We start from the raw sequence: 26,231 nt of genomic DNA on the forward strand, positions 1-26,231 counted from the left end.
TTAAAAAAATTATTAGACTTTTATAGCGCATAAGGTTGAAGGTCGTAGGGGGAGGGAAGGAGATCAGAAGACCTGAGAGGGGGTGGGAGTCTGCAGGTGGAGCAGCTCAGACAGGTAGAAAGGGGCGGGTTCTTTTTTTTTAAATTATTGTTATTATTTTTTAGTTTTACCTTTATCAGGGCCAGGTATTTATAAAGTCTGTTAAATTTAACAACAAAAAACAGTAAGGACGATTTGGAGCCCAAAAAAACTTTCGTTAAAGAATAAAAAAATGTCCCGAACGGAACTAAAAACGAAGTTAATATTATAGAGTGATCAACAAGTCAGTGATGACTGCACATTTTAAGATTGTAACGCTCTATGACGCGATGATGACGTATTCGTCCAAACAGGAAGTTTAAACAGCACGCTTCTTCTTCTCTCTCCCAGACACGTGACCACCGCACGTTACCGTTGCTGTCGTCATCATTAGACATCATACATGCCGGTGAGTTCTTATGAAGCATCAACATTCCACAAAAAGATGTATTGTCTCATATTGATTACTTCTTTGGCTGACGTCATCTTAAAACAGCGCAAAGCTAACATGTTAGCATAGCATAGCTTCTGCTCGGGCAGCTCTGCGAAACCTGTGCGATAAATCGTTGTTTCTACTTTGTTGGCTTTTCGGTCAGCGAAGAAACCAGACAGAGGATAATTGTCACATTGTTTATATAACTTTATAGTCCTGTTGACATTTCGGCTAACTTTAAACTCGTTAAATACGATTACATTTAATTATAATCCATTTATTTGGAGCTCCTCCCGCCTTGAGGCTTACTTGACGACCTGTAGGAGTTTTTGGACATGAAAACTGTAATTAAAGCTTTTAATATTAGTTTAAAGTGAGGGGGGATGTTCTGAGTGTTTACACGGCTGTAAAAAACATGTACAAATCCAGGTTTTAATTTTACATTTATTAGTTTTTTTATATTTGAAGTGTGCACTCTGGCTGCATTAAAACAGCTGATTTGTGAATGGAGTTTCGCGTGATGCTCTCGTGACTGAACGCTTCACTAAAGCCACAGCAGTTGTAAATGTGTGACGAGATGCTAACAGAAGTACATGCTCTGTTGTTGTCAGGAGGTCTGAGCAGACATGATGACAGCAGGCCGGCTGAGCTTCTGCAACATCACCGCCCTGGCTCCGATGGTCCGGGTCGGGACTCTGCCCATGAGGCTGCTGGCTCTGGACTATGGAGCTGACGTGGTTTACTGCGAGGTACGGGGTGGAGGAAGTCATGTGGTATTAGTGTGTGCATGCCAAATGTTGATTGACTCTTTCTCCGTCTCTTTCAGGAGTTGATTGACATAAAGATGGCTCAGTGTCAGAGGGTGGAGAACCGTAAGAATCTCTCACTTCATCGCCTCCTCCAGCTTGGCCGATTTCCCCCCCCCCCCCTTTACACTTTCATATTCTGTTTATTTGCCAGAGGTGCTGCAGACGGTGGATTTCGTGGCCCCTGATGATCGAGTGATGTTCAGGACCTGTGACAGGGAGAAGGACCGAGTTGTCTTCCAGATGGTGAGACAGGAAACATCCAGAGCTGACAGAAGTGTGTATGTGTGTTCCTCGTATGAACATTTTTCTCTTTGTACTTTCAGGGCACTGCTGATCCAGACCGAGCGCTGCTCGTCGCCCGGCTTGTGTGAGTTTTATGTCGTGAAACCTGCTTGTGACTCTCGCTGCATTCAACTCTCTTTAACGTTTCATTCCTGTACTCGTTGTTGTTGTCGCTCAGGGAGAAGGATGTGGCCGCCATCGATGTGAACATGGGCTGTCCGAAAGAATACTCCACCAAGGTGAGTCTCCTGTCAGGGACCGACCTGCTGCTGCAGCGCCGCCGCCTCTGATTTGTGACCTTCGGATGACTTTTATTTTATCCTGTGAGAGGGCTGAAAGTCCTTTGTCATATTTACACTGTTTAGTCGGCGTTATGAAACTTTTTCATTTTTGATTGTGAGATGAAGAAGCGGGAAATTCAAGTTGGAAGACATAAAAAAAAAAATAATACAATGGGGGGGGATGTGCAGCAACCCTGGATGACCTTTCACCTCTTGCAGGGCGGGATGGGAGCTGCTCTTCTGTCGGATCCTGATAAAATCGAAGCGGTGAGTACTGAGAATTCCTAGTATGTGAAATGTCATTAAAATACCAAAAGTGAAGAACGAAGTTGCCGAAAAATTGAAATGCATGCATCCCAAATCTACTTGAATGGACGCATTTAGATATTTCCCACCAAAATAAAATACCTCCAGGATCTGGTCTGAATATTTTCCAGCAGCAGAAGGATGTTTTATGTTTGTGTTTATTGATCCTCTGTTTTAGCAGGAGGACCCACAGAGACCGGGCTCTCTTCTCCAGAGCTGCCCTGCAGCAGTACCATGAAAAACACAAACTAATAATTAAGGCTGTCAAATTAAAAATCACTTTTTTGGATTAGGGTTGAGGATTATGTCTGACATTCTGTTATTTTGCATTTTAAAAATCAAAAGAATTAGGCTTTTATTTTGAAATGTTTGTACTTTCTTAAGATGAGAGTACTTTACTTGCTGTGTGCTTTTATTTTGAAATACAGTAAGGCCCATCAGGTAGATGGAAGGTTAGGACAGAAACAGGAAGTGGTTAGGGATCCTAAAGTGTCGTCAAAGGTCAGTGTGTGATGTCATCAGGTGAACGGTAACAAAGGTCAGTGTGTGATGTCATCAGGTGAACGGTAACAAAGGTCAGCGTGTGATGTCATCAGGTTAACGGTAACAAAGGTCAGCGTGTGATGTCATCAGGTGGATGCTGAAAGATTAAAAAGGACTTTTTGTCTCCTCGTAGATCCTGAAGAAGCTCGTCACAGGTGTTTCCATTCCCGTCACGTGTAAAATCAGAATCCTGCCTTCGGTAAGATGTGAACGAATCTCACCTGATTCCCCGCCGTCTGGGGAGTCGAGTACATCGACTGGACGAGTATCCGTCTGCTTGATGGGTCTCTGTGTGGTTCTGGTTCCAGGTGGAGGAGACGGTCAGTCTGGTCCGGAGGATCGAGAAGACGGGCGTCGCTGCGGTCGCCGTTCACGGCAGGTAAACGGCTGCACGGACTCGTCCCGCCGTACGTGGCGTCTCGGAGCTGCCCGTTCTCTCACGGGCTGGCTGGCGATGTACAGTGTGGCTGCTACAGGGTTAATTAATAAGCTCCACCCACTACCAGCCAGCCAACCTCGAAACAGGAAGTGAGCTGAAAGTGTTTCCTTTGTTTACCTGCAACATGTGCGTGTTGTTGTTCAGGTTAAAGGAGGAGCGTCCCAGACACCCGCTTCACTGTGACCACATCCAGGCGGTCGCCCGGGCCGTCTCCATCCCCGTCATCGCCAAGTAAGACTCACACACGGCGTGCGGCTCCTCCGCGACGTGTCCGCTCTCTCTGAGACTCACTGTGTCCGTCTGTCCTGCAGCGGAGGCTCTCTGGACATGGTGAAAACAAACGCCGACATCCAGGAGTTCAGGAAGGCGACGGGAGCGTCCTCGGTCATGTTGGCACGCGCCGCCATGTGGAACGCGTCCGTGTTCGCCAACCAGGGGCCGCTCCCTTTGGAGACCGTCATGGAGGACTATCTGAAATATGTGAGTGTGTGTGCACAGTCGCAGAATGATATGAAGACATCTTCAGTCGTGGCGCCGGATGGCCGAGCGGTGACGTGCGTCCTCGCCGTAGCGCCGCACTTCCTGTCTCTCTCTAATCAAACGTCCCTTCTTTGATTGGGCGCTCGTGTCGCGTCTCTCAGGCGATCCGGTACGACAACAACGCCTTCAACTCCAAGTACTGCCTGTGTCAGATGCTCCGGGACAAGGTGGAGTCTCCTCTGGGCAAACAGCTGCAGGCGGCCCAGACCACAGCAGAGATCAGGTACTGGACTTCATTCTGGACTGTGTTGGGTCCGATGCCAGCGGTCTGGTTTCTGGTGATGTAATGCGATGTGTTGTGATGTCACAGCGAGGCGTACGGGCTGCAGGACTTCTACCTGCAGGTCCAGAAGGAGCAGCAGAGCAGGAGGGACGCGCTGCAGAGCGACAGCCAGCCGGACCGACCCGTGATGGACGGAGACGTCACCACCATGGCGGTGAAGTTTGAGCGGTCAGTCCTCACAACTCAACAAATACAAATCTCATTGTAAACAAATGAATTCAACCCTGCTTTTATTTTGAAATAAAGTAGGAGTGTTCTGGTTAACCGCTGTCACACAGAAGGTCGACACAGTGAATATGAAACCCTCGGAGGATAAACTCGGTTTTTAGAAGTTGAATGATTTCTTTGATGTTGTAGGAGGGAGTATCCGCCTCACATCACTCCGAAGATGTTCCTGCTGGAGTGGAGCCGCCAGGAGAAGCTGGAGCAGCCGCTGTACGAGACGGTGAGCTGAGTTACTGAAGTCTTTGCAAAGTGCAAAGTTACAACTTCACCAACGTCTGGTTGTGTTGCCGTGGTTACTACATCAAACACACGGTTGTGTTGCCGTGGTTACTACATCAAACGTACGGTTGTGTTGCCGTGGTTACTACATCAAACGTACGGTTGTGTTGCTGTGGTTACATCAAACGTACGGTTGTGTTGCCGTGGTTACTACATCAAACGTACGGTTGTGTTGCCGTGGTTACTACATCAAACGTACGGTTGTGTTGCCGTGGTTACTACATCAAACACACGGTTGTGTTGCCGTGGTTACTACATCAAACGTGTGAACACGATTTGTTCTGTTGTGTTTTCAGGCGCAGCGCTCTCAGGATCGATCCTTTCAGTCCACCGTCACCGTCGCAGGCGAGAAATACAGATCGTCACTGTGGTCAGTAAACGCATCATTCACAGATAACAGATCGACGACATGTTATAAAAAAAAAAAAAAAAGAGAGAATATCTAATCGTGTCAACGTTTCCAGGGAGAAGTCAAAGAAATTCGCTGAGCAAGCCGCCGCCATCGTCTGCCTGCGGATTCTCGGCGTGCCCGAGGGTCGTATCGGCGAGGAGGACTCCGGTCTGGTCTGCAAGAGGAAGAGGGACGGGAAACCGAACGGCACCACAGAAGAAGAAGAGGGGACCAAGAAACGACATGTAGTCGATATCCAACAGGAAACAGACGATACAAAGACCGCCGTGGTGGCTAACGGGGACAGTCGCGACGCCGACACGCCTCCAGAACGAGCGTAGAGTTTGTCAGACGGTGTAAAACTTTTCTTTCAGGTTTAAACGTCTGAACAAACGATGGTCGTTTGTGTGAAGCAGAGGAACGAATCGAGGAGTTCAAAGACGCCGCCCTCACGGGTGATTTTTAATTTGTCCGCAGCATGAACCTCATCGCCACTCCCGTCCTGGAGAGCGACCTCTGAGTTACAGTTCTGTCCTCAAACACAAACCACAGCTGCTCCACACAATATTTTATTTTTCACCTGTCCCTTCAGTGAGAACGGTTATCACATGTTCAAACTGGGAACTGAGAAGTAAACAAACCAGTCCAGATTTAACATCAATATGAAACGTTTTTTTATTTTTATTTCCCCGTTTACTGAAAAGTTTGAGCAGTGAGTTTGCAGCCAGCAGGGGGCAGATGTTCATTTAAACCAAGCATGAACCTCCTGTGGTGGTATATGAAGTCGATGCAGGACGTGTAACATCCTGCAGTTCCTGTAGTGTCCACTAGAGGCTGGCTGCAGAAACACAGGAAGTCACATACACACCCATTCACAATAAGGCGTGTAGCTGAGCTGTTTGACAGGTGGGCTTAAAACCCGCCTCAGCTCTCAGCCTGTCGTTAGCTTGACCGCTATTCATGGGACTCCTGCGCCCCCTGCAGGGACACACGGGGGACGACATTCAGGCTTTGTCCGTTCATATTTACAGTCTGATTGAAACCTGTGCCTTACAGATAAAAACACGTTTTATTGTCCTCTGCTTTTTCGGGCTGGACGTTAAACTCATTTGCCTTCCGATTTGCATCTTTTAGTTTCTGTTTTGAGACAAACGCCTGACTGTATTTTTATTGTCCTCAGAATAAAAAGCAGACACAGTGGGAAATGTTTTCTTCTCTACTTCTATCCAAGTTGTGAAATTAAATGTCGAGAATAATCGGTTGTTGAGAATTTTAATGGTGTTTTTTGTATTAATTTAGCCTGGTGGAGATATTTAAAAATAATAAAATAAGAGGACGTTTAATTTATCATTTTGATTTGAACCTGAGAAGTTCACACCCAGGCACTGACGTCATCACCGAGCCTGCTAATGGTACGTTCAGGGACAATTGGAGACGTGAGCGTTACGAACCGTTTGATTTACACAGACTGCTTCAGAGTGAACAGGAACAAATAATATCAATCAGTTATGAGTTTTCATATCCACGTGAGCTGGCTGTTACGGACTTTTTATAAAAGAATTTAAGTCTTAGTCTGATTATCAACAAAAATGACTTCCTGGTTGACAAGATGTAAGATTAAATTACTGTCACACTTGGACACACATTTAAAAATGACAAGAGGCTCTGAAACATGCTTCCGTATTTCATATTCTGTGGCTGTGTGTATATTAAAAATAAAAAGTGATGAAACGGGGTTTTGCGTTGTCCTGACTTCGCTGTCAGTCAGGATCGCGGACTTAAAGTGGAGACCGTGAACGCAGCACGAGGATCAACCTGGAGGTAGAGTTAAAACTCGCGGGACACAAACACCGAAAACAACAACTTCTTACGGTAATGGGAGTTTTACGGTCACGCCACGGGGCACGGAGGCGTATTTTTTGACCGTGTGCACGCGGGTTGTGAACTTGGAAAGTAGTCGGTCGACGTGTCGCTCGCGCTCCAGTTTCAACAAGAGTTCTGCTTTCAGGCGGATGTGAGTCGGGTCCGCTTTAGAGACAGACGGTTGGGTTCGTTTTTAACGGGTTTAACGGACACTCCGGTTCGATGTCCACGTTAAACTGCGCCGAGGAGCTGGACTTCAGACTCATCTTCGAGGAGGACGGCAGACCGCCTGCAGGTAACGTGTCGTTTTGACGACGTTAGTTTGCAATTTGTCAACTTAAGCAAGCTAGCAGCATCTACGTGGTGTCACCGGATGTTAGCGCTGCTGACTTCACAATAAAATACGAATCTAACGGTGAAAGGAAATGCCAGATTAGATTCATAGTAAAGTACATTAAAATTTATTTAACATTATTATTAGGATTTTATATCATTAATACATAATATTAGATCCATATTGTGCCTTTTAAATAAAACTAAAATAAATAAAAATAAACATAAATACTTACTTTTATAAATAGTTTCTTAATTCCATCTGTAGGGACTTGGGTTGGGAACTGGGGGGTCGAGGGTCCAAGTCCCCTTGCGGACCAAGTCGGGAAATAGGTAAATGGAGAGGTGCTAGTCCACTTCCTGAGCACTGCTGAGGCGCCCTTGAGCAACAAAGCCCAGCCCAGCAGTGCTCGCTGTGTGCAGCGCCCTCACTCTGACATCACTTCATGTTTATAGATAGATAGATAGATAGATAGATACTTTATTGATCCCGAGGGAAATTCAAGGCATTCAGTAGCAGTATACAGACAGGCAGGACACAAGACATTTGTTACAATACACCCCCGCTGTCCCCCCTCCCCTCTGTATCCAAATCCCCCAAACAAGATTTAGCAGCCCCTATGTGACTAAGAATAAACATAATTATATGTTAAACCTGTGCAGTTTAGCATTAGCAGTTAGACTTAAAACTAATATAGCATAATGTACATAACCTGTGAGGAGAGAAAAACATGTGTTGGTTAAAAGAGACCTGTAAACAGTTAAAGAGCCTTAGAAACAAGGTGCTGACCTTTAGAAACTAGTTACATGTGCATGTACAGAGGTGTTTGAGCTTATGCCAGAGGTGTGAGTACAGTCGTTAAACAGTCAATGCAGGAATGTAAATTGGCTCACCAACTTAAAGGAGCAGTGATTTGCATTAAGTGTCCTAGACAATATGGTGAAACCAGGAGTGATTTGGGTAATTATCGTTAAGTACCCAACTATTGAGGGGCAGATTAGCATTAAGTGTTGGATAGGATACAGACTTTGAGTAGCAAGTTCAATGTAATGTTTATATCAAGTTTATGTTCGTCTTCTAAAAGTAAATATTCAAAGAAAAATAGAAAGATAATCTTTTTAATATTAAAATAAAAATGCATGCATGAGTAAATATTCACATTTGAGGATGTTATTCATACTGCATCATACTTAACAATATTTAAAAGTGCTTCACACAATCTCTATGCTTAATGGAAAGTGTCAACAACTCAAAAATAAGATTTAAAGAGAAATAAAACAGAATAAGTCAAGAATGTATAAAAGGCTTTTTGCTTTTTTTGTGTTTTCAGACTCGGATTCAAACTATTTCAAATGTTAATCCTGTTATTTAACTTTATTTTATTGATGTATTTTGAATGATTTTTTAATATTTCATTTACATGTTTAACGTAAAAAAAAATCTCCTTAATGTGGACGTGTCTGTAAAGATGAGAACTGTGATATTGGCTACAGGGTTAAATCAACTGGGGGTTTTATTTTGAAAATTCTAACCAGAAGTGATGCCTGTATTATGTCGGTGTTTTGACACTAACAGCTGTTTGTTGACATATTTAGGCGAATATTAAAATGTTGATAAAGAGGTGAAGAAGTGACTTAATCAGTCTTATTTTGAAACCACTGGAGGCTGCAGAGAGTCTTTAACGTGTCCATGATCATGTTTGATTAGTTAGCTGCACTTTTATTAGATTCATCAGCAGGCTAAACTAGTTGCAGAAATCATTTTAGATCAGCTAATGCTCATCTTTGTAAACATTAAAACCATCTAAATGTTGGTTTTAAAGATCTCAGAGCAACATTTTATTTATTTCACATTAGTCAAAGACCTGCTCTACACACACACACACACACACACACACACACACACACACACAGTGGGCTGTGTGCTCAAACAGGATCCTGTGGTCATGCACTAATGGAGAGACGTCAGGGCTGTGCATGAATGAGCGCTTGAGCTGTTCTGGGTTTCGCTGCCTTGCTCAAGGGTACATCGGCAGGGCTCAGGAAGCAACCTAGCACCTCTGCAGCTACCAGACCAACTTCAGACAGTTGCAGGCAGAGTGGCTGCAGGGTGCTGCAGGGCGGTCGCCTCACAGCGTTGAGTGTGTGTGCTGAACGTGACCTCGCTTTATGACCTTCTTCTCCTCGTTTCAGTCGCTCCAATCGAACACGACGTTTAAAGACATCGGCGTGTTTCGATGTTTTAAAAGGGTCGAGCGGGAAAACCAAAGAATCGAGGAGGTCACCTTAAAAGAATTCAGTAACGAAGCGTCTGCCCTCGCTGACCTTTCTGTTCTGCTTTTTAATCGTCCACTCAGGACGAGAGCTCGACCGATGTGAGGATCTATCGATATCTGTCTCCGATCGGCCGTCCGTCAGGAGAGAGAGAGAAGCTTTCTGTCTGAGATCAAATGAGCCGACACTGACGCTCAGCTTTCAGTCTGTTTTTTTTACTCCGGGTCGAAATAAAGATATTTGTGTCTTGATTTTGTGCAGAGTGAAGAATCAGTTAATTGATTAATCCTTTTAGCTCTACGCTGATTCAGTTACAGCAAATTGTTCCTCAGAGGATTGTGTCGTTTGGGAGAATTGGATTATCCCGTCTTCCTCTTCCACATGCCGTGAAGCGCTCTTCTGTGTTTTTGAGCTTCAACGTTTCTCTCTAGAGGTTGGACGAAGACGTGAAGTCAGTTTGATGGAGCCTCGAGCTGAAGTTTGGCACGTGACAGGAACAGGATCTATACAGTCAGCTCACGGTTCAGTACCGACCCACATGGTCTCTTTTCATCCTGTTTTAAAGGAGCGAGGGATTCAAACAGATTCTCCCCCCGGAGCATCAACACAGGGACCATGTCCTCATCCAGCTGACACTACTATTATTATTTTTATTATTATTATCATTATTATTATTATTATTTTTATTATTATTATTATTATTTTTATTTTTATTATTATTATTATTATTGTTGTTGTTGTTGTTGTTGTTGTTGTTATTATCATTATTATTATTTTTATTATTATTATTATTTTTTATTATTATTATTATCGTTATTATTATTATTTTATATTATTATTATTATTTTATATTATTATTATCATTATCATTATCATTATTATTATTATTATTTTATATTATTATTCTTTCAGGTTTGCTTGATGTGGACAAACACCGGACAAACCAGATTCATTGATTTGAGTGTTTTTTTTGCAACACTTGTTCACAGGCAGCTTTTGAAAAGATAAAACAATTAAACTAGAAAGAACAGAAAAGAAATAAACAAACAAAGAATAAAATAAACAAACGCAGCAAATGTCCATGTTGGTTACAAACAGCAGCTCTGTAGGAGAACGTTTAAAGAATATAATTACAGATTGTCTGTAGTTGAACTCCCTGCAGCACCAGACAAAAACTCTGCCAGCAGGTTTTACTTCCTTGTTTTCTAAACGCTCTGTGGCGCCCAGCTGGTGGCGGGCATCCCCCCCCTTCTCGGTGGGGGATGGGGGGGGGGGGGTGCAGGCAAACGTGGCGTCAGGTGTCGTTCATCATTCATCTGCAGCACACTGAAGGTTATTGTTGGTAAAGAAGCAGCCATCACTGGAGCAGCTTTCACGCCTCGTTTGCATGTGGCGTGTGCGAGGTGTGTGAGAGCGAGCAAGACGGGTGTTATTAGTAGTGTTGTGGTCGGCTCTGTGTGTGTGTGTGTGTGTGTGTGTGAGTGTGTGAATGAACTGAACGGTTGAAAATAATTTGTCACTACAGTTAGTTCAGTGTATGAACTCGGGGTCACCTGATCCTCTATCAAGACGACATGAAGACTCCGAGCGGCGCCCAGTTTCAGCTGGTTTAGCTCCCGTCTGTTTGGAGGATATTCTGTCAGAGAGTTGACATGGTTTAAAAAACACGTAGTCTGTAAAAGTGTGAAACATTTTGATGAACCTCAATAAGACCTGTTGACAGTCTGACACGTCACATTATGTTCTCTGTGTGCATAAATAATTCATGATTTATCAAGGAAGCAGGAAGACCAGTAATATCACCTCTACGTGACCAAACTCTCGCCAAAGATAAGGAAGACTTTTTTAGTCTTTAACTGACCAATCAGAGTAGACTGAGCTGCTGACTCTCTCTTCCTCTGTGATCAATCAGCCAATCAGAGAGCTGCTCTCTTCCTCTGTGATCAGTCAGCCAATCAGAGAGCTGCTCTCTTCCTCTGTGATCATGAAGGAAACCTGCTGTGTTGAAGCTTCTCTGACAACAATGCAGCAGCCAGTATGTCCTCCTTCTAACTTTAGATTCTGCTCCTGAATGCTCTGGATCTGATTGGACCAGAGAAGGTAGGCGGGGCTTTGAAGGCTGTTTTGGACGCCCCTGGGTTTGCCAGATATGAGAGCAGTTATCAGGTGAACAGGTGTTGCAGCGATGGAAGCGGGCAGTGGAACTGCTTCAGATAGAAGTGATTGTACCCGAGCTAAAAAGCCTCTGCATGTTTCTAATAAGCTCCAGCAGCAGAAAGCTGCTCAAACTAGGATCAATGTTGGAGATGAAACATGGAGAGAGGTTAGAACGCAGAAAGCTTTACAGACCCATGCAGAGCTGGCTAAACACTGAAGCTACAGTGTCCACCACATGCAGAGCTGGCTAAACACTGAAGCTACAGTGTCTCTACATGCAGAGCTGGCTAAACACTGAAGCTACAGTGTCCACCACATGCAGAGCTGGCTAAACACTGAAGCTACAGTGTCCACCACATGCTGAGCTGGCTAAACACTGAAGCTACAGTGTCTCTACATGCTGACCTGTGTGAGAGGAGGGGGGGGAGACAGCTCTCTGTGATGATTAGAGTTTAGAATGCAGTACTCATTTTAAACACTAGGGGGCGGAGCTACAGACTGCTGCTTTAAAGGTCGACCTGAACAATGAATGTTCTGCTGATGATGAATATGATCAGTCCGCTGCAGCTGCTGAAAAAAGATAAAAGTTGTTTGCAATTCAAATAATGACTCACCTGATTTACATGTCCGTCACCTCATAGGTCCAGATCTCAACCTGAGGACACCTCACACCTCCACCCTGGCTCTGACCGGACAGCCCGTCCTGCAGGAGCTGCACAGTCGCCCCTCCTCAGACGACTACCAGCATGTGGGCTACCAGCCACAGGGGGTCCAGTACGGGGCCCAGGTGAATCCCAGAGCCTTCGACTGCCCCAGTATCCAGATCACCTCCATAGCCCCGAACAACCATGTGGAGCCGGGTGGTAGTCAGGAAGGTTTGGCGGTGGGTGGAGCAGAGGGGGGTTACTCTGAGGCGTCCTGGTCCAGGGGCCAGCTCTACCTGCCCCTTGACCCCTGCTACAGAGACCAGGCCCTGTGCCCAAGTCCCTGCAGCAGCCTGTCCTCCAGGAGCTGGATGTCCGACCTCTCCTCCTGTGAGTCCTTCTCCCATGTTTACGACGACGTGGAAGGAGAGCTGAGGGACGCCGCCCGCCTCGCTCTAGGATCTCCAGTCGGGTCCCCCATGGGGTCCCCGGGCTGTGGGGGCGGGGCCTTCGGGGTGGAGCTGTGGCAGCAGAAGTACCAGCATCCTCTAGCCTTCAGTCCACAGCTGTCACCTCATCAGTCACCCCGTCAGTCACCCTGTCACTCCCCGCGCACCAGTGTCACCGAGGAGAGCTGGCTGAGCCGCCGCCCCACCTCCAGGTACACGGCGCCACGTTTGATGAAATACTCGCCAGGAAGCGTTCATCTTTTTCTGAAGGGTCCTCGAACGGAGGTTTTAATAGCCAATAAACACGAACACGTCTTTGTTCGTTCAGCAGCAGAGGCTGTAAACGCTGAAGGAGGCTTCATAATGTCTGTAGTGAAGGAACTACGCATCCCACAATCCATTGCACTTTCAACAAGACCCAACATTGATGTAGCTTATCGTAGTGTTTGTCCACAATGATGTTTTTATAGATTGCATTTTGTGTGTTTACATCAGTGCTAGCTAAAATGTGCAGGTGGATGGCAAGCGTGTCCATGCTAACGGCGGGCTCCACCAATCAGAGACATCGCTGTGACACTCTAGGATTGTGGGTAGTGTAGTTCTTCTCCCTGACACCTTTACAGTCCGGCTGATCCTAAATGGACTTTTCTTGCAGACCCACCTCCAGACCGACCTCCCCGTGTGGGAAGAGACGTCACTCCAGCGCCGACCCCAACGCCCGCTCTCCCTCCCCACACCACTCCCCAAGCCCCACGCCAGGTGCCTCGCCACGGGGCAGCATCACTGATGACAGCTGGGTTGGTAGCCCCGGCGGCACCCATGGCTCCCTGCTGATGACCGGGTACCAAGAGCTAGACGTCCCCTCCAAGACCAGGAAGACGACTGGGAGCCAGCTGGGCCTCCTCAGCAGTCAGGGGGACTTGGGGCTGGAGTCCTTCCTGGATTCCCCCGGGGAGGAGGGGCGTGAGCAGGACAGCCTGGCTGAGCTCTTCCTCCAGGTGCCGTCCCACTTCAGCTGGAACAAACCCAAACCTGGAAACCCTCCTCTCTTCAGGTCGGCTCCGTCTTCATTCACTCCACTTTCATTTCATGTCGAGGTGACGTTGAGATCCTGACAGGACCCAGACTCAGAGGCTCCCAGCTGGGGGAGGGGCTACAGCCCTTTGTGATGTCATGAAGGGAAAAACAGCCTGTTTGAGCAGGCAGAAGAGTTTTTTAAAGTTTTCCAAGTGTGAAGACGTTGATCAGAGATCCATGTGGTCTGCTCATTGTGTGTCTGCAGGACCTCTTCGCCCCCTCCTCTGGACTGGCCTCTGCCCAGCCAGTTTGAGCAGTGCGAGCTGAAGCTGGAGGTGCAGCCGCGGTCCTACCACAGAGCGCACTACGAGACGGAGGGCAGCAGAGGCTCCATTAAAGCCGCCACCACGGGGAACCCTGTTATCAAGGTAGATCTTCACTTCTCATCCTGTTTGACTTCCAACATGACAAACATACAAAACACTTACATATTTATTTATTTATTTATATAGCTGATGTATTATTTCAATCGCTAAGTTAGCGCTTTGTATTTATTTACAGTTAATACAATTCCATGCTCATTGGTCGTTGCTGCTTTGAAATGCACATCTTTGCACATTATCCTGAATCTTTTTGTAAATCTGTGTTATTTCTTTTCATCCTTTATACTTGTGTATATATTCTTAAAATCTTTCGTATGCCCAGCACATAAAGATGACCTTGACTTTGACCTTGACTTTGAAATGATGACACTACCTCGGACGTTACTCTGGGAAAGGAGTGAACACGGATGAACACAAGAAGAGCAGTCTCTCTGTCTCTCTGAATCACAGCTTCCTCTGTGTGCTGACTGAAGTGATATTTAAAATCTGACTGTAGCGGCTCAAAAACACAACTCCACTTTTATTTAGCTGTTTTTACAGCAGCTGAGTCGCTTGTCTGATCTCAGTCACACGGTGAGTCGAGCTGCACTGACGATACGGCGCCGTGAGCTAACTTTAAACACGAGAGATCCAAAAACAAGGAGGGACGTGAAGCCGCCTCGTCTCCACCTCATTTATGCCTCGCTTGTCCCCGGCCAATCAGCTGCTCCCGAACGCTCAAATCAGCTTCTGGCATGTTTGTTTTTTTTTGATGACAACTGCACACACACACACACACACACACACACACACACACACACACACACACACACACACACACACACACACACACACACACACACACACACGCATTGCGAGAGCAGAGCCACGAGCTCATTACCCGATTTCAAGACTTTTTTTTTTTTTTTTTACTGATTTTTGCTTAAACTTAAAAAAAATAAAAATAAAAAGGTGACAGGCAGCGTTCAAAATCACCATGGCAACAGCAGGCAAGCTGAGTGTGTGCCTGTGCCAACAACTTTTTAAAAGTCATACAGTGTGTGTGTGTGTGTGTGTGTGTGTGTGTGTGTTATTAATAAACAGTGCATGGTGCTCTCTCTCTGGCTGCTGTTACTACACCTGAGTAAGCGGCTCAGTTACTGTGTGTGTGTGTGTGTGTGTGTGTGTGTGTGTGTGTGTGTGAGTGTGTGTGTGTGTGTGTGTGTCAGCCTCATGCTCGTTAGGTGAGAGTGTGAGGGGGCTGCTTGTCTGTGAGTCACAGGTGAACAGCACAGGTTGTACCCCCGCCTCTCGTCCAATCACAGCTGGTCTGACAAAACCATGAATTCTAAAGATGGCACCGACCCGAAATGAACAAATTCCTCTTTCTCTCATGGATCCTAATAATGTGTCCTAACAGCACACAGAGATGATGTCTGACAGAGTAGAGCTCGTGTTGGGCTGGATCAGAGAGGAGAGGAGGGCCTCGTATGTAACGGACACCAGCCGGACTATTCTGGGTGTCACATTCTCAGGCTGCTGCTAAAGTCAGACCAGCTTCCTGCGGCGAGACACAGGAAACACGAGGTGATGCCTTCCACTGCAGGACGAGTCTGTGTGTGAAACTCTCAGAATCCTCCAGATGTTCAGTCCTGATGTGAAATAAATAATCCTGCTAAACGTAGGTTTGTTCAGATGCAGACAACCAGGAAGTGTAAAATCCTGCAGTTCCCGGAGTGTCCACTAGAGGCTGGCTGCAGACTCGTGCAGCCTCCCTACATGGGGCTTTAATTGTCTCACCCTCTGTGGGATGTCTCCCCCCATGGAGACAGAAGTCTGAAGACGTGTCCTCCTCCCAGACTGAGATGTTCCGTGTCTTTATGTCCTCTCACCTCCAGCTGACGGGATACAACGAGCAGCCGGTCGGCCTGGTGTTGTTCATCGGCACGGCAGACGACCGCTACCTGAGGCCTCACTCCTTCTACCAGGTCCACCGAGTGACGGGAAAGATGGTCACCACCAGCTGTCAGGAGAAAATCATGGGCTGCACCAAAGTCCTGGAGATCCCCCTGCTTCCGGAAAACAACATGTCAGCCAGGTAAAAAACCACGTGAGACGTCAGATTGATGAAGTCAATGAAGGACGAGTGCAGAAGCAAAATCTCCTTCTGTTTGTTCAAAATCGAGGCCGGTCCTGATGTTTGATGCACTTTCGCTACTTTCGAACGTCAACAGGTCGATATTTTTCGCCGTTTACAACCTTTTAATATTTCCGTTGTGACCGGAAAACTAACTGCCAGAAATGACGTTCTGAGCGGACCAATCACAGTCCTTGCGGTTTGCGTCGAGGTTTAAATCAGACTTCACATTTCAACATTTAAAACGTCATTCTGCAGCTGTGATGAAGCTCGACATGAACGATGTGTCATGATTCTTTACAGCATCGACTGCGCCGGCATCCTGAAGCTGCGGAACGCCGACATCGAGCTGAAGAAAGGAGAGACGGACATCGGGCGGAAGAACACGAGGGTGCGAGTGGTGTTCAGGGTCGCCGTCCCTCAGCCGGACGGACGCATGCTGTGGCTGCAGGCCACGTCCGTCCCTGTGGAGTGCTGTGAGTCGCCCGTTTCTCATTTTACTCCTGAGGGGGCTGAAACTTAAGATGTCTGGATACTTTTTCAAATCGACGGCGTTTCATGTGATTATATTTGTGCTCGGCCTCGCCACCTTGTGCTGAACTTACCTGTTACACATATTTCCTGCTCGCCTGATATGTCGCCCGACTTGTTTTTAAGAGTGCAGCTGGTTCCAAAATTCTTTCAGTGTTCAAGTTTTCCCATTTTTTTTTATGAGAAGACAAATCCCCCCCCCCCCCCCCCCCCCCCTCCCCCCTCCCCAAAAACATCAATGAAAAAAAACGTGACTTTTCAGATTCAGGTTGAAGCATGAACTCTGCTTGTGTCTGTGATTAACATCATGACGCTGAGGACTGAAGTGTGTCGTTGTTACTGATAAACATTTTATTTGTGGCCCGGAGAGAAAAGCAGAAGAGGAAGTGAGGAGGGTGTGAGGCGTCGACAGGCTCAGATGGTAATCAGTGAAGTGTGTTTCCGCTGCCACAGTAACAGATGTGTTTAAAGATGACGTGTGTGTGTGTGTGTGTGTGTGTGTGTGTGTGTGTGTGTTGTGTTCCAGCCCAGCGCTCGGGTCAGGAGCTTCCTCACGTGGAGAGCTTCAGTCCCAGCTGCTGCTCCGTGGACGGAGGAGACGAGCTGCTCGTGGTCGGCTCCAACATCTCCACGTCGTCCAGGTTCATCTTCACCGAGAAGGCTCCCGGTGAGATCCAGCACCACGTCAAACGTCACAGCTCCTCATGTCGGCCAACATTCAAACTGTGAGCTTGTTTCCTTTTGTCAGATGGAAGGTCGCTGTGGGAAGTGGACGCCAGAGTTGTGCTGGAAAAGAGCAGAGGAGTAAGTACTGACGTCTTTCATGCGTCTGCAGCTGTTTGTGTTCACACATGCAGCATGGAGTTTAGTGTGTGTGTGAACATGCTTGTGTGTTTTTGTCTTCTCAGTGCAGCGTGGTGGTGGAGGTCCCCCCGTACAATAAGAAGACCAAGGAGCCAGTCCAGGTCCAGTTCTACGTCTCTAACGGGAAGAGAAGAAGAAGTCTGACGCAGAACTTCACCTTCCTGCCTGCAGTCAAACATCACCTCGCCGCCGCTGCTGCTGCTGCTGCTGCTGCAGTCAAACAGGAGAGATGGGAAACAGACTGCATCTCCCACAATGCACCTGGCTTCTGTCCCTCCTCCTGTGATCGGGTCCCAGAACTGGTTTATTATGATTCTCGTGATCTCCCGGTGCATTGTGGTCCTCCTTCACAGAATCATCCCTCTGCCTCCTTAATGTTTCCTCAGCCCTCCACAGTCCCCCATCACACCTTTGTTCCCCCTCAGACCTTCAGGGCCCCCCCTCAGACCGCTCCCCTCTCCCCTAAAACCTCCTCAATCCTTCCTCAGGTTTCAGCTGTACCTCCTCAGACCTTCAGGGCCCCCCCTCAGACCTCCTCTGTCCCTCTTCGAATCCCCACAATGCCTCCTCAGGGCTCTGCGTTGCCCCTTCAGACCTTCACCATCCCTCCACCGAGGGACCAGTCGTCCTCTACCAGCTCCAGAAGAGTCTACGTGGCCCCTGCAGGTTCCCAGAAGGATTCTCTGCACCCCGTCCCAGGAGAGCCTCTGGGAATCAAGCAGGAACCAGAAGACCAGCCAAACCTGGCCTCCTTGGGCCTCCAGGAGATCACACTGGATGATGGTAAGTGTGTGTGTGTGTGTGTGTGTGTGTGTGTGTGTGTGTGTGTGTGTGTGTGTGTGTGTGTGTGTGTGTGTGTGTGTGTGTGTGTGTGTGTGTGTGTGTCCAAAGACGCGATGGGGGCGGAGCTTAGTTCATGGCACTCTGGAGACGAGCCTGGATTCAGTTGTGACGCCTTTGATCAGACTCGGTGCAGCTGGCCTCCTGTGGTGTGTGTGTGTGTGTGTGTGTGTGTGTGTGTGTGTGTGTGTGTGTGTGTGTGTGTGTGTGTGTGTGTGTGTGTGTGTGTGTGTGTGTGTGTGTGTGTGTGTGTGTGTGTGTGTGTGTGTGTGTGTGTGTGTGTGTGTGTGTGTGTGTGTGTGTGTGTGTGTGTGTGTGTGTGTGAACCCTCTGATGTGGGTTAATAATAGCTCCGTTGCTCTGAATGATGCAGACGCAGGTTAAATTTGTTGCTGTGCCTCAGCTGGCGAGCAGCAGCTGTCGTCAGGCCTCTGACCCCGCCCCCCCCCCCCCGCCCCCCCCCCCTCGCCTAACAGTGCGACTTTGACCTCAGAAATGTCGGCCCATTCACACGGGGTGGCCCCTCACCCTGCAGGTGGATTAAAACATGTTAAAGGATTATTACTGATTACTGCTGATTGATTTGTAGACGTGAAGGTCAAAACGCTTTGATCAGGTTTCAGACATCGTGTCCAGTTCGATCAGTTATTGTTCTATTTGATTTATTCATCTCAGTCCTGACGTGTTGACATCTACACATTCAGTTTACATGATGACGAGTCATTTCAGGCTGAATCGTCTCATATCAGAGAGGCAGCAACATCCGGGGTTTAAACATGAAGCTGCAGAGGAAGTGTAACATCCTGCAGTACCTGGAGTGTCCACTAGAGGCTGACTGCAGTACCTGGAGTGTCCACTAGAGGCTGGCTGCAGTTCCTGGAGTGTCCACTAGAGGCTGGCTGCAGCAGCACAGGAAGTCACATACACACCCATTCAAACAGCCTGTTTTTACAGCAGACATGAACATGTTTACAGCCTGCTTCAAAAAACCAAATAGGTGTGATTAGCTCATGTCTCCATCCACACACACTGTACGGGGGGAATGTTTTCATGACTCAGCAGTTTTGTATTGACAAACAAAAAGATGAGATTGAAATGAAGCCCTTCTGATGTTGGATTCACTTTGATAGGACGCATGCAGCAGCTGATCAGAGGGATGTAAACTCTGGAGTCAGAGCGCCCCCTGGTGTTCTAACTCTGCTCACACCAATAAAACATCCTGCTGGTCATTTAAGGCTTTTAAAGAACTTTTCGTGGTCACTCTTTGATCGGGCTTATTAGCCTTCATGTACAGCATGGCTCACACCTCTGACATTTAAACCCCCGAGAGACATTTAAAAATACTCGACTTCCCAGACTCAGAGTCCAGTTGTTTTGGTTCGAGAAAGGGAATCAGTATATTTGGATCCACACACACACACACACACACACACACACACACACACGTGTGTATCGTGTTGAGTGTCGGCTCGTTGCTCGGTGAGCGTCGGGTTTCTTAGCAGAGCTATGTTTAGACGGAGCGGCGTGACGATGAACCTCTTGCTTATGATAGAAACAATAACAGAATGTGTCACCTCGACGGAGAACGGCGTGAACCGAAGTACGAGCTCCTCGTGGTCAGGTGATCTGTTAGCCCCTCCCACAAACCGTCTGAGGGGGATTCTTTAAGCATCATCACAAGTTGGAGGAAGTAAAGAGAAGTTTGTCACATGATGTTGAAGTTATTGTCGTGTTCAGTGTCGCCCTCCTGTGGCGGTCGAGGGAGCTGCGAGCACAACCTGATGAAATGTTTAATTTATTTTCTCCCGCTGCAGTGAACGAGATCATCGACAGAGACATCAGCAGTCTGAGCAGCGGTGTGCAGCCCGACCAGTTTGACCAGTACCACCAGTACGACTGGGAGCACAAGTCCAGCGACGCGGCCTTACCTTTCTGTGGAGGTCCTCAGTGATCCCTCAGCTCCCCACAGGAAGTGGACTCTTCTTCTGCTGTTTGATGTCTGGACTGACACAAACCAGCACTCACGTTTGCACAAAACGCATCAAACGCATCCTTAAGTGCCTGAGAACCAATCAGCAGCCTCCGACGAGTCCAGACGGCTCGTCCCATCAGGGTTTCTTATGACTGTTTCCTCACCAGTCTCAGGGATGTTTTTAAAGACTGAACCAAAGAATTCTCAGCGTCTCATGACTGAATATGGAGGAACTGTAAAAAAAAACAATCAAAAGACATTAAAGGTCACATGACCTCCTCCTCTTCTTCAATCAGTGTCCTCGCTCCTCTTCATCATGTGTGTGAAGTGTGTTGTTGTAAATCCACTCTGATCCTGTATTTGATCATGTCTATAAACCCCTCTATTTCAGCCCTGCTCAGAACAGGCTGTTTCTGTGTCTGTAGCTTTAAATATGTAAATGAGCTGTGTCTGACCACGCCCCCTCTCTGGAAGGGCTCGGGTGTACTCGCTGCTTTCTGGCTCCATGTCCTATTGTTTACGGTGAGAAGGCAGACTCAGAGGGCAGAACAAACACCTAGCTGTGGGAGTGTCACCCACCTGGGGGAGGGGCTACTGCCCTTTGTGATGTCATGAAGGGAACATCTCCAAACGGCCTGTTTGAGCAGGCAGAAGACGGAGAGGATGGACTCTTCTCATCCCTGGGGGGTTTGAGGACAGACATGGAGGAGTTTATATAACACAATGAGTCCCGTCATCAGAGTTTAAAGCCGCAGAAAATGTAAAAATAATTCTATTATTTATGGCCAATTAATCAAGTCATGTATTTTTGATACTTTTTGGATCTGGCCCAGAAAAACCTCAAGTTGTTCAGCCTCCGTTTTTTAAGTGTTTTTCTCTGTCGGTTTACATTTGTGTGTGTTAACCGTGTGGTGTGACGCTTCAGACGCTGATCTCTAGACGTGTTTCAAAGGTTGAAGTAAAAAAGACGAGAAAACAGAAGACGCTCGGTGTTTTTATAAATGGATTTAACAATGACAAGTGTGAGTTGTAAAAATACTTTTATTAATCCCGTCTGGAGTCCAGACATCCAACCTTCACTCCTCACAGCTGTCAATCAACTCCAGCGTGTTGAGTTCTTTCAGACGCCACGGGAGCGATTCAGGGTGAAGAGACGACCGACCGCTGAGCCACAGCCGTCCAACATGTATCATAAGGCAGCGACGAGTTTGAAGAGGATCAGCTCTGAGTTTTATTCAAACTTTATTTTCTGTTGTTGTAAATTTAATGTCTTAATTTAGAAAAACGACCTGAAACAGGTGATTAAAGACTTCCTGCTGGCCGCGATCCAAACAGACCACGCCCACCTGAACCATGACGACCTGACCAGGTCTGTGAGTCCTGATCCCAGGTCAGATCTGATGACAGTTATTTAAAGAGCTGCTGGTCCGGGTCCGTCTGAACCAAGCAGAACTCCTCCACGGCTGATTTGGATCCTGTCGTCCAGCAGCTGTTTGTGCAGGTGTAAACCAGCACCGTCCCAAACTCTAGCTCCGCCTCCACGCCGCCTTCCCCCCACTGCAGCAGACTGACCAGAGCCGGCATCAGCTGCAGCTCAAACGTCCGTGATCCTCCACAGCAGCCGCACGCCGACGCCACCTGAGCCATGTTGGACGGCGGCTCCGAGATGAAGAGCGGTTCCCCTCCTCGACAGTACCGCAGGATCTGCTGAGGACACGCCGAGATCTTCTTCATGAACCTGGAGAAGACGGCGTCACCGTGTCGAGCTTTCGTTTTCTCGTACTTCTCCTCGCCGCCGCCTCCTCTGCCCTCGCCGTCGTCCAGCTCTCCCACCGCCACCCCTTCTCTCCTCTCGTACTCCTTCAGCAGCCGCTGAGCGTGCCGCAGGTCGTCTTCCTCCCCAGACAGATCCGACTCGTCCACCACGCTGATGAAGAACGAGCGGAGGACGGGAACGTTCTCCGGGCGCTCTCCCAAACGGAGGTCCTGGAGCTGGGAGCTGACGTCGGTCTCACCGGCTGCTGGGAAGAATTTAATCAAAACATCGAAAAGATCTTCTAACAGATAAAAATGAAATTCTGTTAAGACCCAGAAGAATCTCAGGATTTGAAATAAAATACTTCTTAACCTTTTTTTCTTTATTAGAGGGGGACTGCATTTTGAAATTTGAGCTTTCTCTTTTTCAATAACAGGTTTAAATAATAGACAGGTAAAGGCTGTTTTTACAAATCGCTTCATTAAACATTTGGACCACTAAATGTGAAAATATTTGGCCCAGGTTCGGTTCGGTTGGACCCCAAACTTCCCCTTCTTTGTTTAGTTATTTTGAGTAGGAACCATCATACCCTCTGCCTCAGGAGCTGCTGCCTCCGTTTGAACCTCCTCCTTCACACCTCCCCAGTCTTCTTCGTCCTCCATCCCCCAGTCATCAGCGGTGTCACACCAGTCAGTGGCCGCGAGAGGAGCCTCCTGAGCCGGCTCGGGTCGGCTGGGTGTCTCCGATGCCTCCAGACACTGAGAGCGGAGGACCCTCCAGCTGTCCGCCCTGCCGCTGCACTCCACACCTGGACAGGCGAACAGGTGGAGGTTTCTGTGGTAGGGGGAGGCCTCTAGGGGGCAGTACACCTGCACCACAAGACCTAAGGGAGCTCCGCAGCGAGCACAGCGGGGAGACTGGGGAGAGAGGCCCGGTAACCAGTCCGGCAGACCCCCGACTTTGTTAATCAGGTGTGTGGACTGGTACCTTTTCGAGTCCAGCTGTCCGTCACACACACCGATCAGAGTCGCCTCCTGAGCGCGTGAAGCCATCTCTCACATGTTGACAACGCCGACCGGAAGTGCGCGTTATCGTCACTGTTCCGTCATCAAAACATTTCCGCCACCTGGGAGAGAAATAAAAGTCATAAAAACCAGTATTATCAGTAACGTAATGGAATTATACAGATATAAAAATGTCACTAAATAATAATTAGTCTATTTTTTTCTGCCTTGTCCCCGGAGGAGCTTCGTAGATATGGGCAAAACAATATAATTACTTCAGTATATTAAACGGAATAAACTATATGTATATATTTTTAAAAAAAAGAAAGATTTTCTTTAAAAAAAATCCATCTGTGAATTAAACTAATTTAAAAACATCAACGCTAAATCAACCAGAAGTGACGTTTCTCTCCCTACGTAATGACGCTGATGTCTCACTGACAGGAAAGCGGAGCGACAAGGACTTATCTTTTTTTTATTTTTATAACGTGATATTAATGTTTTATAAATGATTGCAAAAGTGAACTCTTTATTTTTATTTAAACGTAAAATGTTTTCTTAACCGAGACCGTTAATTAACGGTTAACCGACAGCTGACGTCACAGTTTGGTCCACAGCTGATTTGATAAATAATACAAGACAAGGATGTTCTGTATAGAAGCTGTTACAGAAAGTCACGTTTTATTTGACTGTATTTATAAGTTGTATAATAATATCTGCAAAGCGAAGCAGAATAATCAGTGTAAACAACGCGCTGTTGTTGTTGTTGTTTACATTATAAATTAACCCGGGTTAACTCTTCATCATGCCTGCTGGGTTCCTGGAGCGGGTCCCCTGGCCCACTTTACAGTCGTACTCTGCGCTTAGTGCTGCCCTGCTGGTCGGGTCCGTCCTGACCGTCTGCTCCTCTGACTCCAGCCCGGAGGAGAGCCTCACACACCGGGCACTCAGCAGCTCCAGGATCGGCCGCTACCTCCGGGACGCCGGGTCCGGACCAGTCCTGCAGCTCCTGCTCACTGACACGCTCTTTATCTGGGTGAGTACTCGCCACAGACCGGGACATGATGTGGGCTCACACACCTCTCTCAGTCCTGCAGGTAGCAATAATGGATAGATTTAGTTTAGCATCAAATGTTGTTGACATTTTAGCATTAGGCAGCTCATTGATTATAACACACACAGACTTTTGTTAGTGAGTGCTGGATGTTTATATTCCTGTCAGGTTCATGCACGTGTTGTTGTTGCTGTTGTTTTTTATATGCATCAGTACAGTACACAGACCCGTGAGGATTCACACAAGTGACCTTTAATAAATCAGGTTTCACAGTGTTCAGTTGTTGAGAGGTGTCATCACAGGAGCTTTTCCTCCATCACCACCTGTTTGCAGGTGATGGTGAACACGGCCTGCTGTGTTCTGCTGCTGATCGCCAAACTCATCCAGTGTGTTGTGTTCGGGCCGCTCCGTGTCAGCGAGAAACAGGTCGGTGTTCGTACGTCAGCTTCTCGCCCGTTAGCTGACACTCACTGAGTATAATCACAGACTGAAGAACAGATGTGTAAATATGAATCCTCAGAGCTTAAATCTCTCTCTGCAGCATTTGAAGGACACGTTCTGGAACTTCGTCTTCTACAAGTTCGTCTTCGTGTTCGGCGTCCTGAACGTCCACACGGTGGACGAGGTGGTCATATGGTGGCTCTGGTTCGCCGGCCTGGTCTTCCTTCACCTCCTGGTCCAGCTCTGCAAGGACCGCTTTGAATATGTAACGTTTGTGATCACTGAGATTGTCCTTGAAGGATCCGTCAGAGGTCGAGCGTGTCGTCACAGAGGTCGTGCTTGTGTGTGTGTGTGTGTGTGTGTGTGTTTCCCTGCAGCTGTCCTTCTCCCCGTCGACCCCGCCGTCCAGCCACGCGCGCCTCATCCTGCTGCTCGTGCTGCTGCTGTCTTGCTGCGGAGGTTTGGCGACCCTTTGCAGCCGCCTGGCTCGCAGTCAAGGCCGACACGCCGCCGCCTTCATGGCTGCCGAGGTGGGAGGGCGTCTCTCTCACACTGTGCTCTAAAAGCTGTCAGACAGGCTGATGAGTGTTGTTTCTGCTGCCTGTGTTTCAGTGCATGTTGGTGACCGTCACGACCACACACGTCATGTTTCGGTGAGTAAACGTTTCTTCCACGTCGGCTCCGTCGTCCGGGGAGAAGCTCTCTGACGTCTGTGACTGCAGGTACTCCATCCACCTGTGGGACATGAACCAAGATGGCGGCTGGGACGATAAATCCTCGTACGCTTACTACACCGACCTGCTGATGGAGCTGCTGCTTTTAGGCCTGGACTTGCTGCATCACGTCCACATGCTGGTCAGTCTCACATTGCAGAGGTCACATGATGACAGTCAGATCTGCAGGTTTGTGTTTGAACCTTCCCCTCGTCTCGTCCGTCTCAGCTCTTCAGTAACATCTGGCTCTCCATGGCGAGTCTGGTGATCTTCATGCAGCTCCGTTTCCTCCTTCAGGAGGTTCAGAGGAGAATCCGCCGGCACCGAAACTACCTGCGAGTCCTGCGCAGCATGGAGACCCGGTCAGAATCAGCGCGGCGTCCTCTCACTCCCTTTCTTACTGTTTGTCTGTTCGGCTCTAAATGTCACTGCGAACATCCTGCTGTGAGGAAGAAGACTCGGAGCGAGTTGATCCGATGCTTTATCGTCTCTCAGGTTCTCTGTGGCGTCTGCGGATGAACTGGCGGCCAACAACGACGACTGTGCGATCTGCTGGGATGTGATGAGCTCCGCCCGGAAGCTGCCCTGTGGTCACCTTTTCCACAGGTGAGTTTATCTGTGTGTGATTCTGTGAGGAAGGGACGGACTCGAAGAGTCACCGAGTCTTTCTGTGTCCTCAGCTCGTGTCTGCGCTCCTGGCTGGAACAGGACACGTCTTGTCCAACCTGTCGGATGTCTCTGAACATCGCTGAAGGACGCACAGAGCGAGAGAACGGGGAGGCAGCTGCTGCAAACATGGCCGCCGGCCCCGGCGTCGACGCTCTGCGGCACCTCAACCGGCTCAACCACTTCTTCCACTTTGACGGTGAGACAAAGAAGCAGGGACAGAGAGCAAACTGTCCGTCCATAAAGAGCTGAAGCGTGCAGGGTT

General features: G+C 47.9%; 4 protein-coding genes and 1 long non-coding RNA gene across 7 annotated transcripts in view; 4 read left to right on the top strand and 1 right to left on the bottom strand.

Moving 5' to 3' along the window:
* Window positions 1-392: 392 nt before the first annotated feature.
* Window positions 393-6,086, top strand: dus2 (dihydrouridine synthase 2). The gene is made up of 16 exons (XM_079346543.1): window positions 393-487; window positions 1,123-1,260; window positions 1,338-1,383; window positions 1,472-1,563; window positions 1,644-1,687; window positions 1,781-1,841; window positions 2,103-2,150; window positions 2,866-2,931; window positions 3,041-3,111; window positions 3,316-3,402; window positions 3,483-3,651; window positions 3,813-3,934; window positions 4,022-4,162; window positions 4,352-4,439; window positions 4,795-4,868; window positions 4,963-6,086. The coding sequence occupies exons 2-16, from the start codon at window positions 1,138-1,140 to the stop codon at window positions 5,228-5,230; spliced, it is 1,500 nt and encodes a 499-aa protein (XP_079202669.1). The 5' UTR covers window positions 393-487; window positions 1,123-1,137; the 3' UTR covers window positions 5,231-6,086.
* LOC306825662 lies at window positions 2,157-2,513 on the top strand. The gene is made up of 2 exons (XR_013779303.1): window positions 2,157-2,339; window positions 2,374-2,513. It is a non-coding gene; the product is annotated as an uncharacterized lncRNA (long non-coding RNA).
* Window positions 6,087-6,630: 544 nt separating the features above from the next.
* On the top strand, window positions 6,631-20,581 carry nfatc3b (nuclear factor of activated T cells 3b). The gene is made up of 10 exons (XM_079345370.1): window positions 6,631-7,047; window positions 12,158-12,821; window positions 13,265-13,663; window positions 13,892-14,054; window positions 15,887-16,086; window positions 16,429-16,601; window positions 17,183-17,323; window positions 17,405-17,460; window positions 17,565-18,303; window positions 20,175-20,581. The coding sequence occupies exons 1-10, from the start codon at window positions 6,975-6,977 to the stop codon at window positions 20,309-20,311; spliced, it is 2,745 nt and encodes a 914-aa protein (XP_079201496.1). The 5' UTR covers window positions 6,631-6,974; the 3' UTR covers window positions 20,312-20,581.
* Window positions 20,582-21,355: 774 nt separating this feature from the next.
* Window positions 21,356-23,370, bottom strand: pdcd2l (programmed cell death 2-like). 2 transcript variants are annotated; one of them, XM_079346544.1, is made up of 3 exons: window positions 23,320-23,351; window positions 22,678-23,214; window positions 21,356-22,353 (listed from the first exon to the last, which is right to left on the bottom strand). In XM_079346544.1, exons 2-3 carry the CDS (start codon window positions 23,138-23,140, stop codon window positions 21,740-21,742), a joined length of 1,077 nt encoding a protein of 358 aa, XP_079202670.1. In that variant the 5' UTR covers window positions 23,141-23,214; window positions 23,320-23,351; the 3' UTR covers window positions 21,356-21,739. The 2 variants fall into 2 exon arrangements, with proteins under 2 accessions (XP_079202670.1, XP_079202671.1); XM_079346545.1 differs by having other exon boundaries at window positions 21,356-22,350; window positions 22,678-23,370.
* A 151-nt stretch (window positions 23,371-23,521) lies between these two features.
* Window positions 23,522-26,231, top strand: part of amfra (autocrine motility factor receptor a) — a 5,628-nt gene continuing 2,918 nt past the window's right edge. The window contains exons 1-9 of one of the 2 annotated variants that reach the window (XM_079346542.1): window positions 23,522-24,128; window positions 24,480-24,572; window positions 24,688-24,852; window positions 24,965-25,117; window positions 25,200-25,240; window positions 25,310-25,442; window positions 25,598-25,662; window positions 25,796-25,906; window positions 25,981-26,165. In XM_079346542.1, coding sequence (XP_079202668.1) covers window positions 23,898-24,128; window positions 24,480-24,572; window positions 24,688-24,852; window positions 24,965-25,117; window positions 25,200-25,240; window positions 25,310-25,442; window positions 25,598-25,662; window positions 25,796-25,906; window positions 25,981-26,165 — 1,177 coding nt within the window. In that variant the 5' untranslated portion in view covers window positions 23,522-23,897. Of the gene's footprint in view, window positions 24,129-24,479; window positions 24,573-24,687; window positions 24,853-24,964; window positions 25,118-25,199; window positions 25,241-25,309; window positions 25,443-25,528; window positions 25,663-25,795; window positions 25,907-25,980; window positions 26,166-26,231 lie in introns of both variants that reach the window. The other variant, XM_079346541.1, reaches the window with a different exon arrangement.

This window comes from Symphodus melops (genome assembly GCF_947650265.1).
Source record: "Symphodus melops genome assembly, chromosome: 6".
Lineage (NCBI taxonomy): Eukaryota > Metazoa > Chordata > Actinopteri > Labriformes > Labridae > Symphodus > Symphodus melops.

Bases quoted from the DNA above. Each gene is read 5' to 3' on its own strand.
- nfatc3b (XM_079345370.1), top strand. From the start codon at position 6,975: ATGTCCACGTTAAACTGCGCCGAGGAGCTGGACTTCAGACTCATCTTC. The intron at 13,664-13,891 runs GTCGGCTCCGTC...GTGTGTCTGCAG, and splicing joins GGAAACCCTCCTCTCTTCAG to GACCTCTTCGCCCCCTCCTC. The intron at 17,461-17,564 runs GTAAGTACTGAC...TTGTCTTCTCAG, and splicing joins TGCTGGAAAAGAGCAGAGGA to TGCAGCGTGGTGGTGGAGGT.
- dus2 (XM_079346543.1), top strand. From the start codon at position 1,138: ATGATGACAGCAGGCCGGCTGAGCTTCTGCAACATCACCGCCCTGGCT. The intron at 1,842-2,102 runs GTGAGTCTCCTG...CACCTCTTGCAG, and splicing joins CGAAAGAATACTCCACCAAG to GGCGGGATGGGAGCTGCTCT. The intron at 3,112-3,315 runs GTAAACGGCTGC...GTTGTTGTTCAG, and splicing joins GCGGTCGCCGTTCACGGCAG to GTTAAAGGAGGAGCGTCCCA.
- pdcd2l (XM_079346544.1), bottom strand. From the start codon at position 23,140: ATGGCTTCACGCGCTCAGGAGGCGACTCTGATCGGTGTGTGTGACGGA. The intron at 22,354-22,677 runs GTATGATGGTTC...AATTCTTCCCAG, and splicing joins AGCAGCTCCTGAGGCAGAGG to CAGCCGGTGAGACCGACGTC.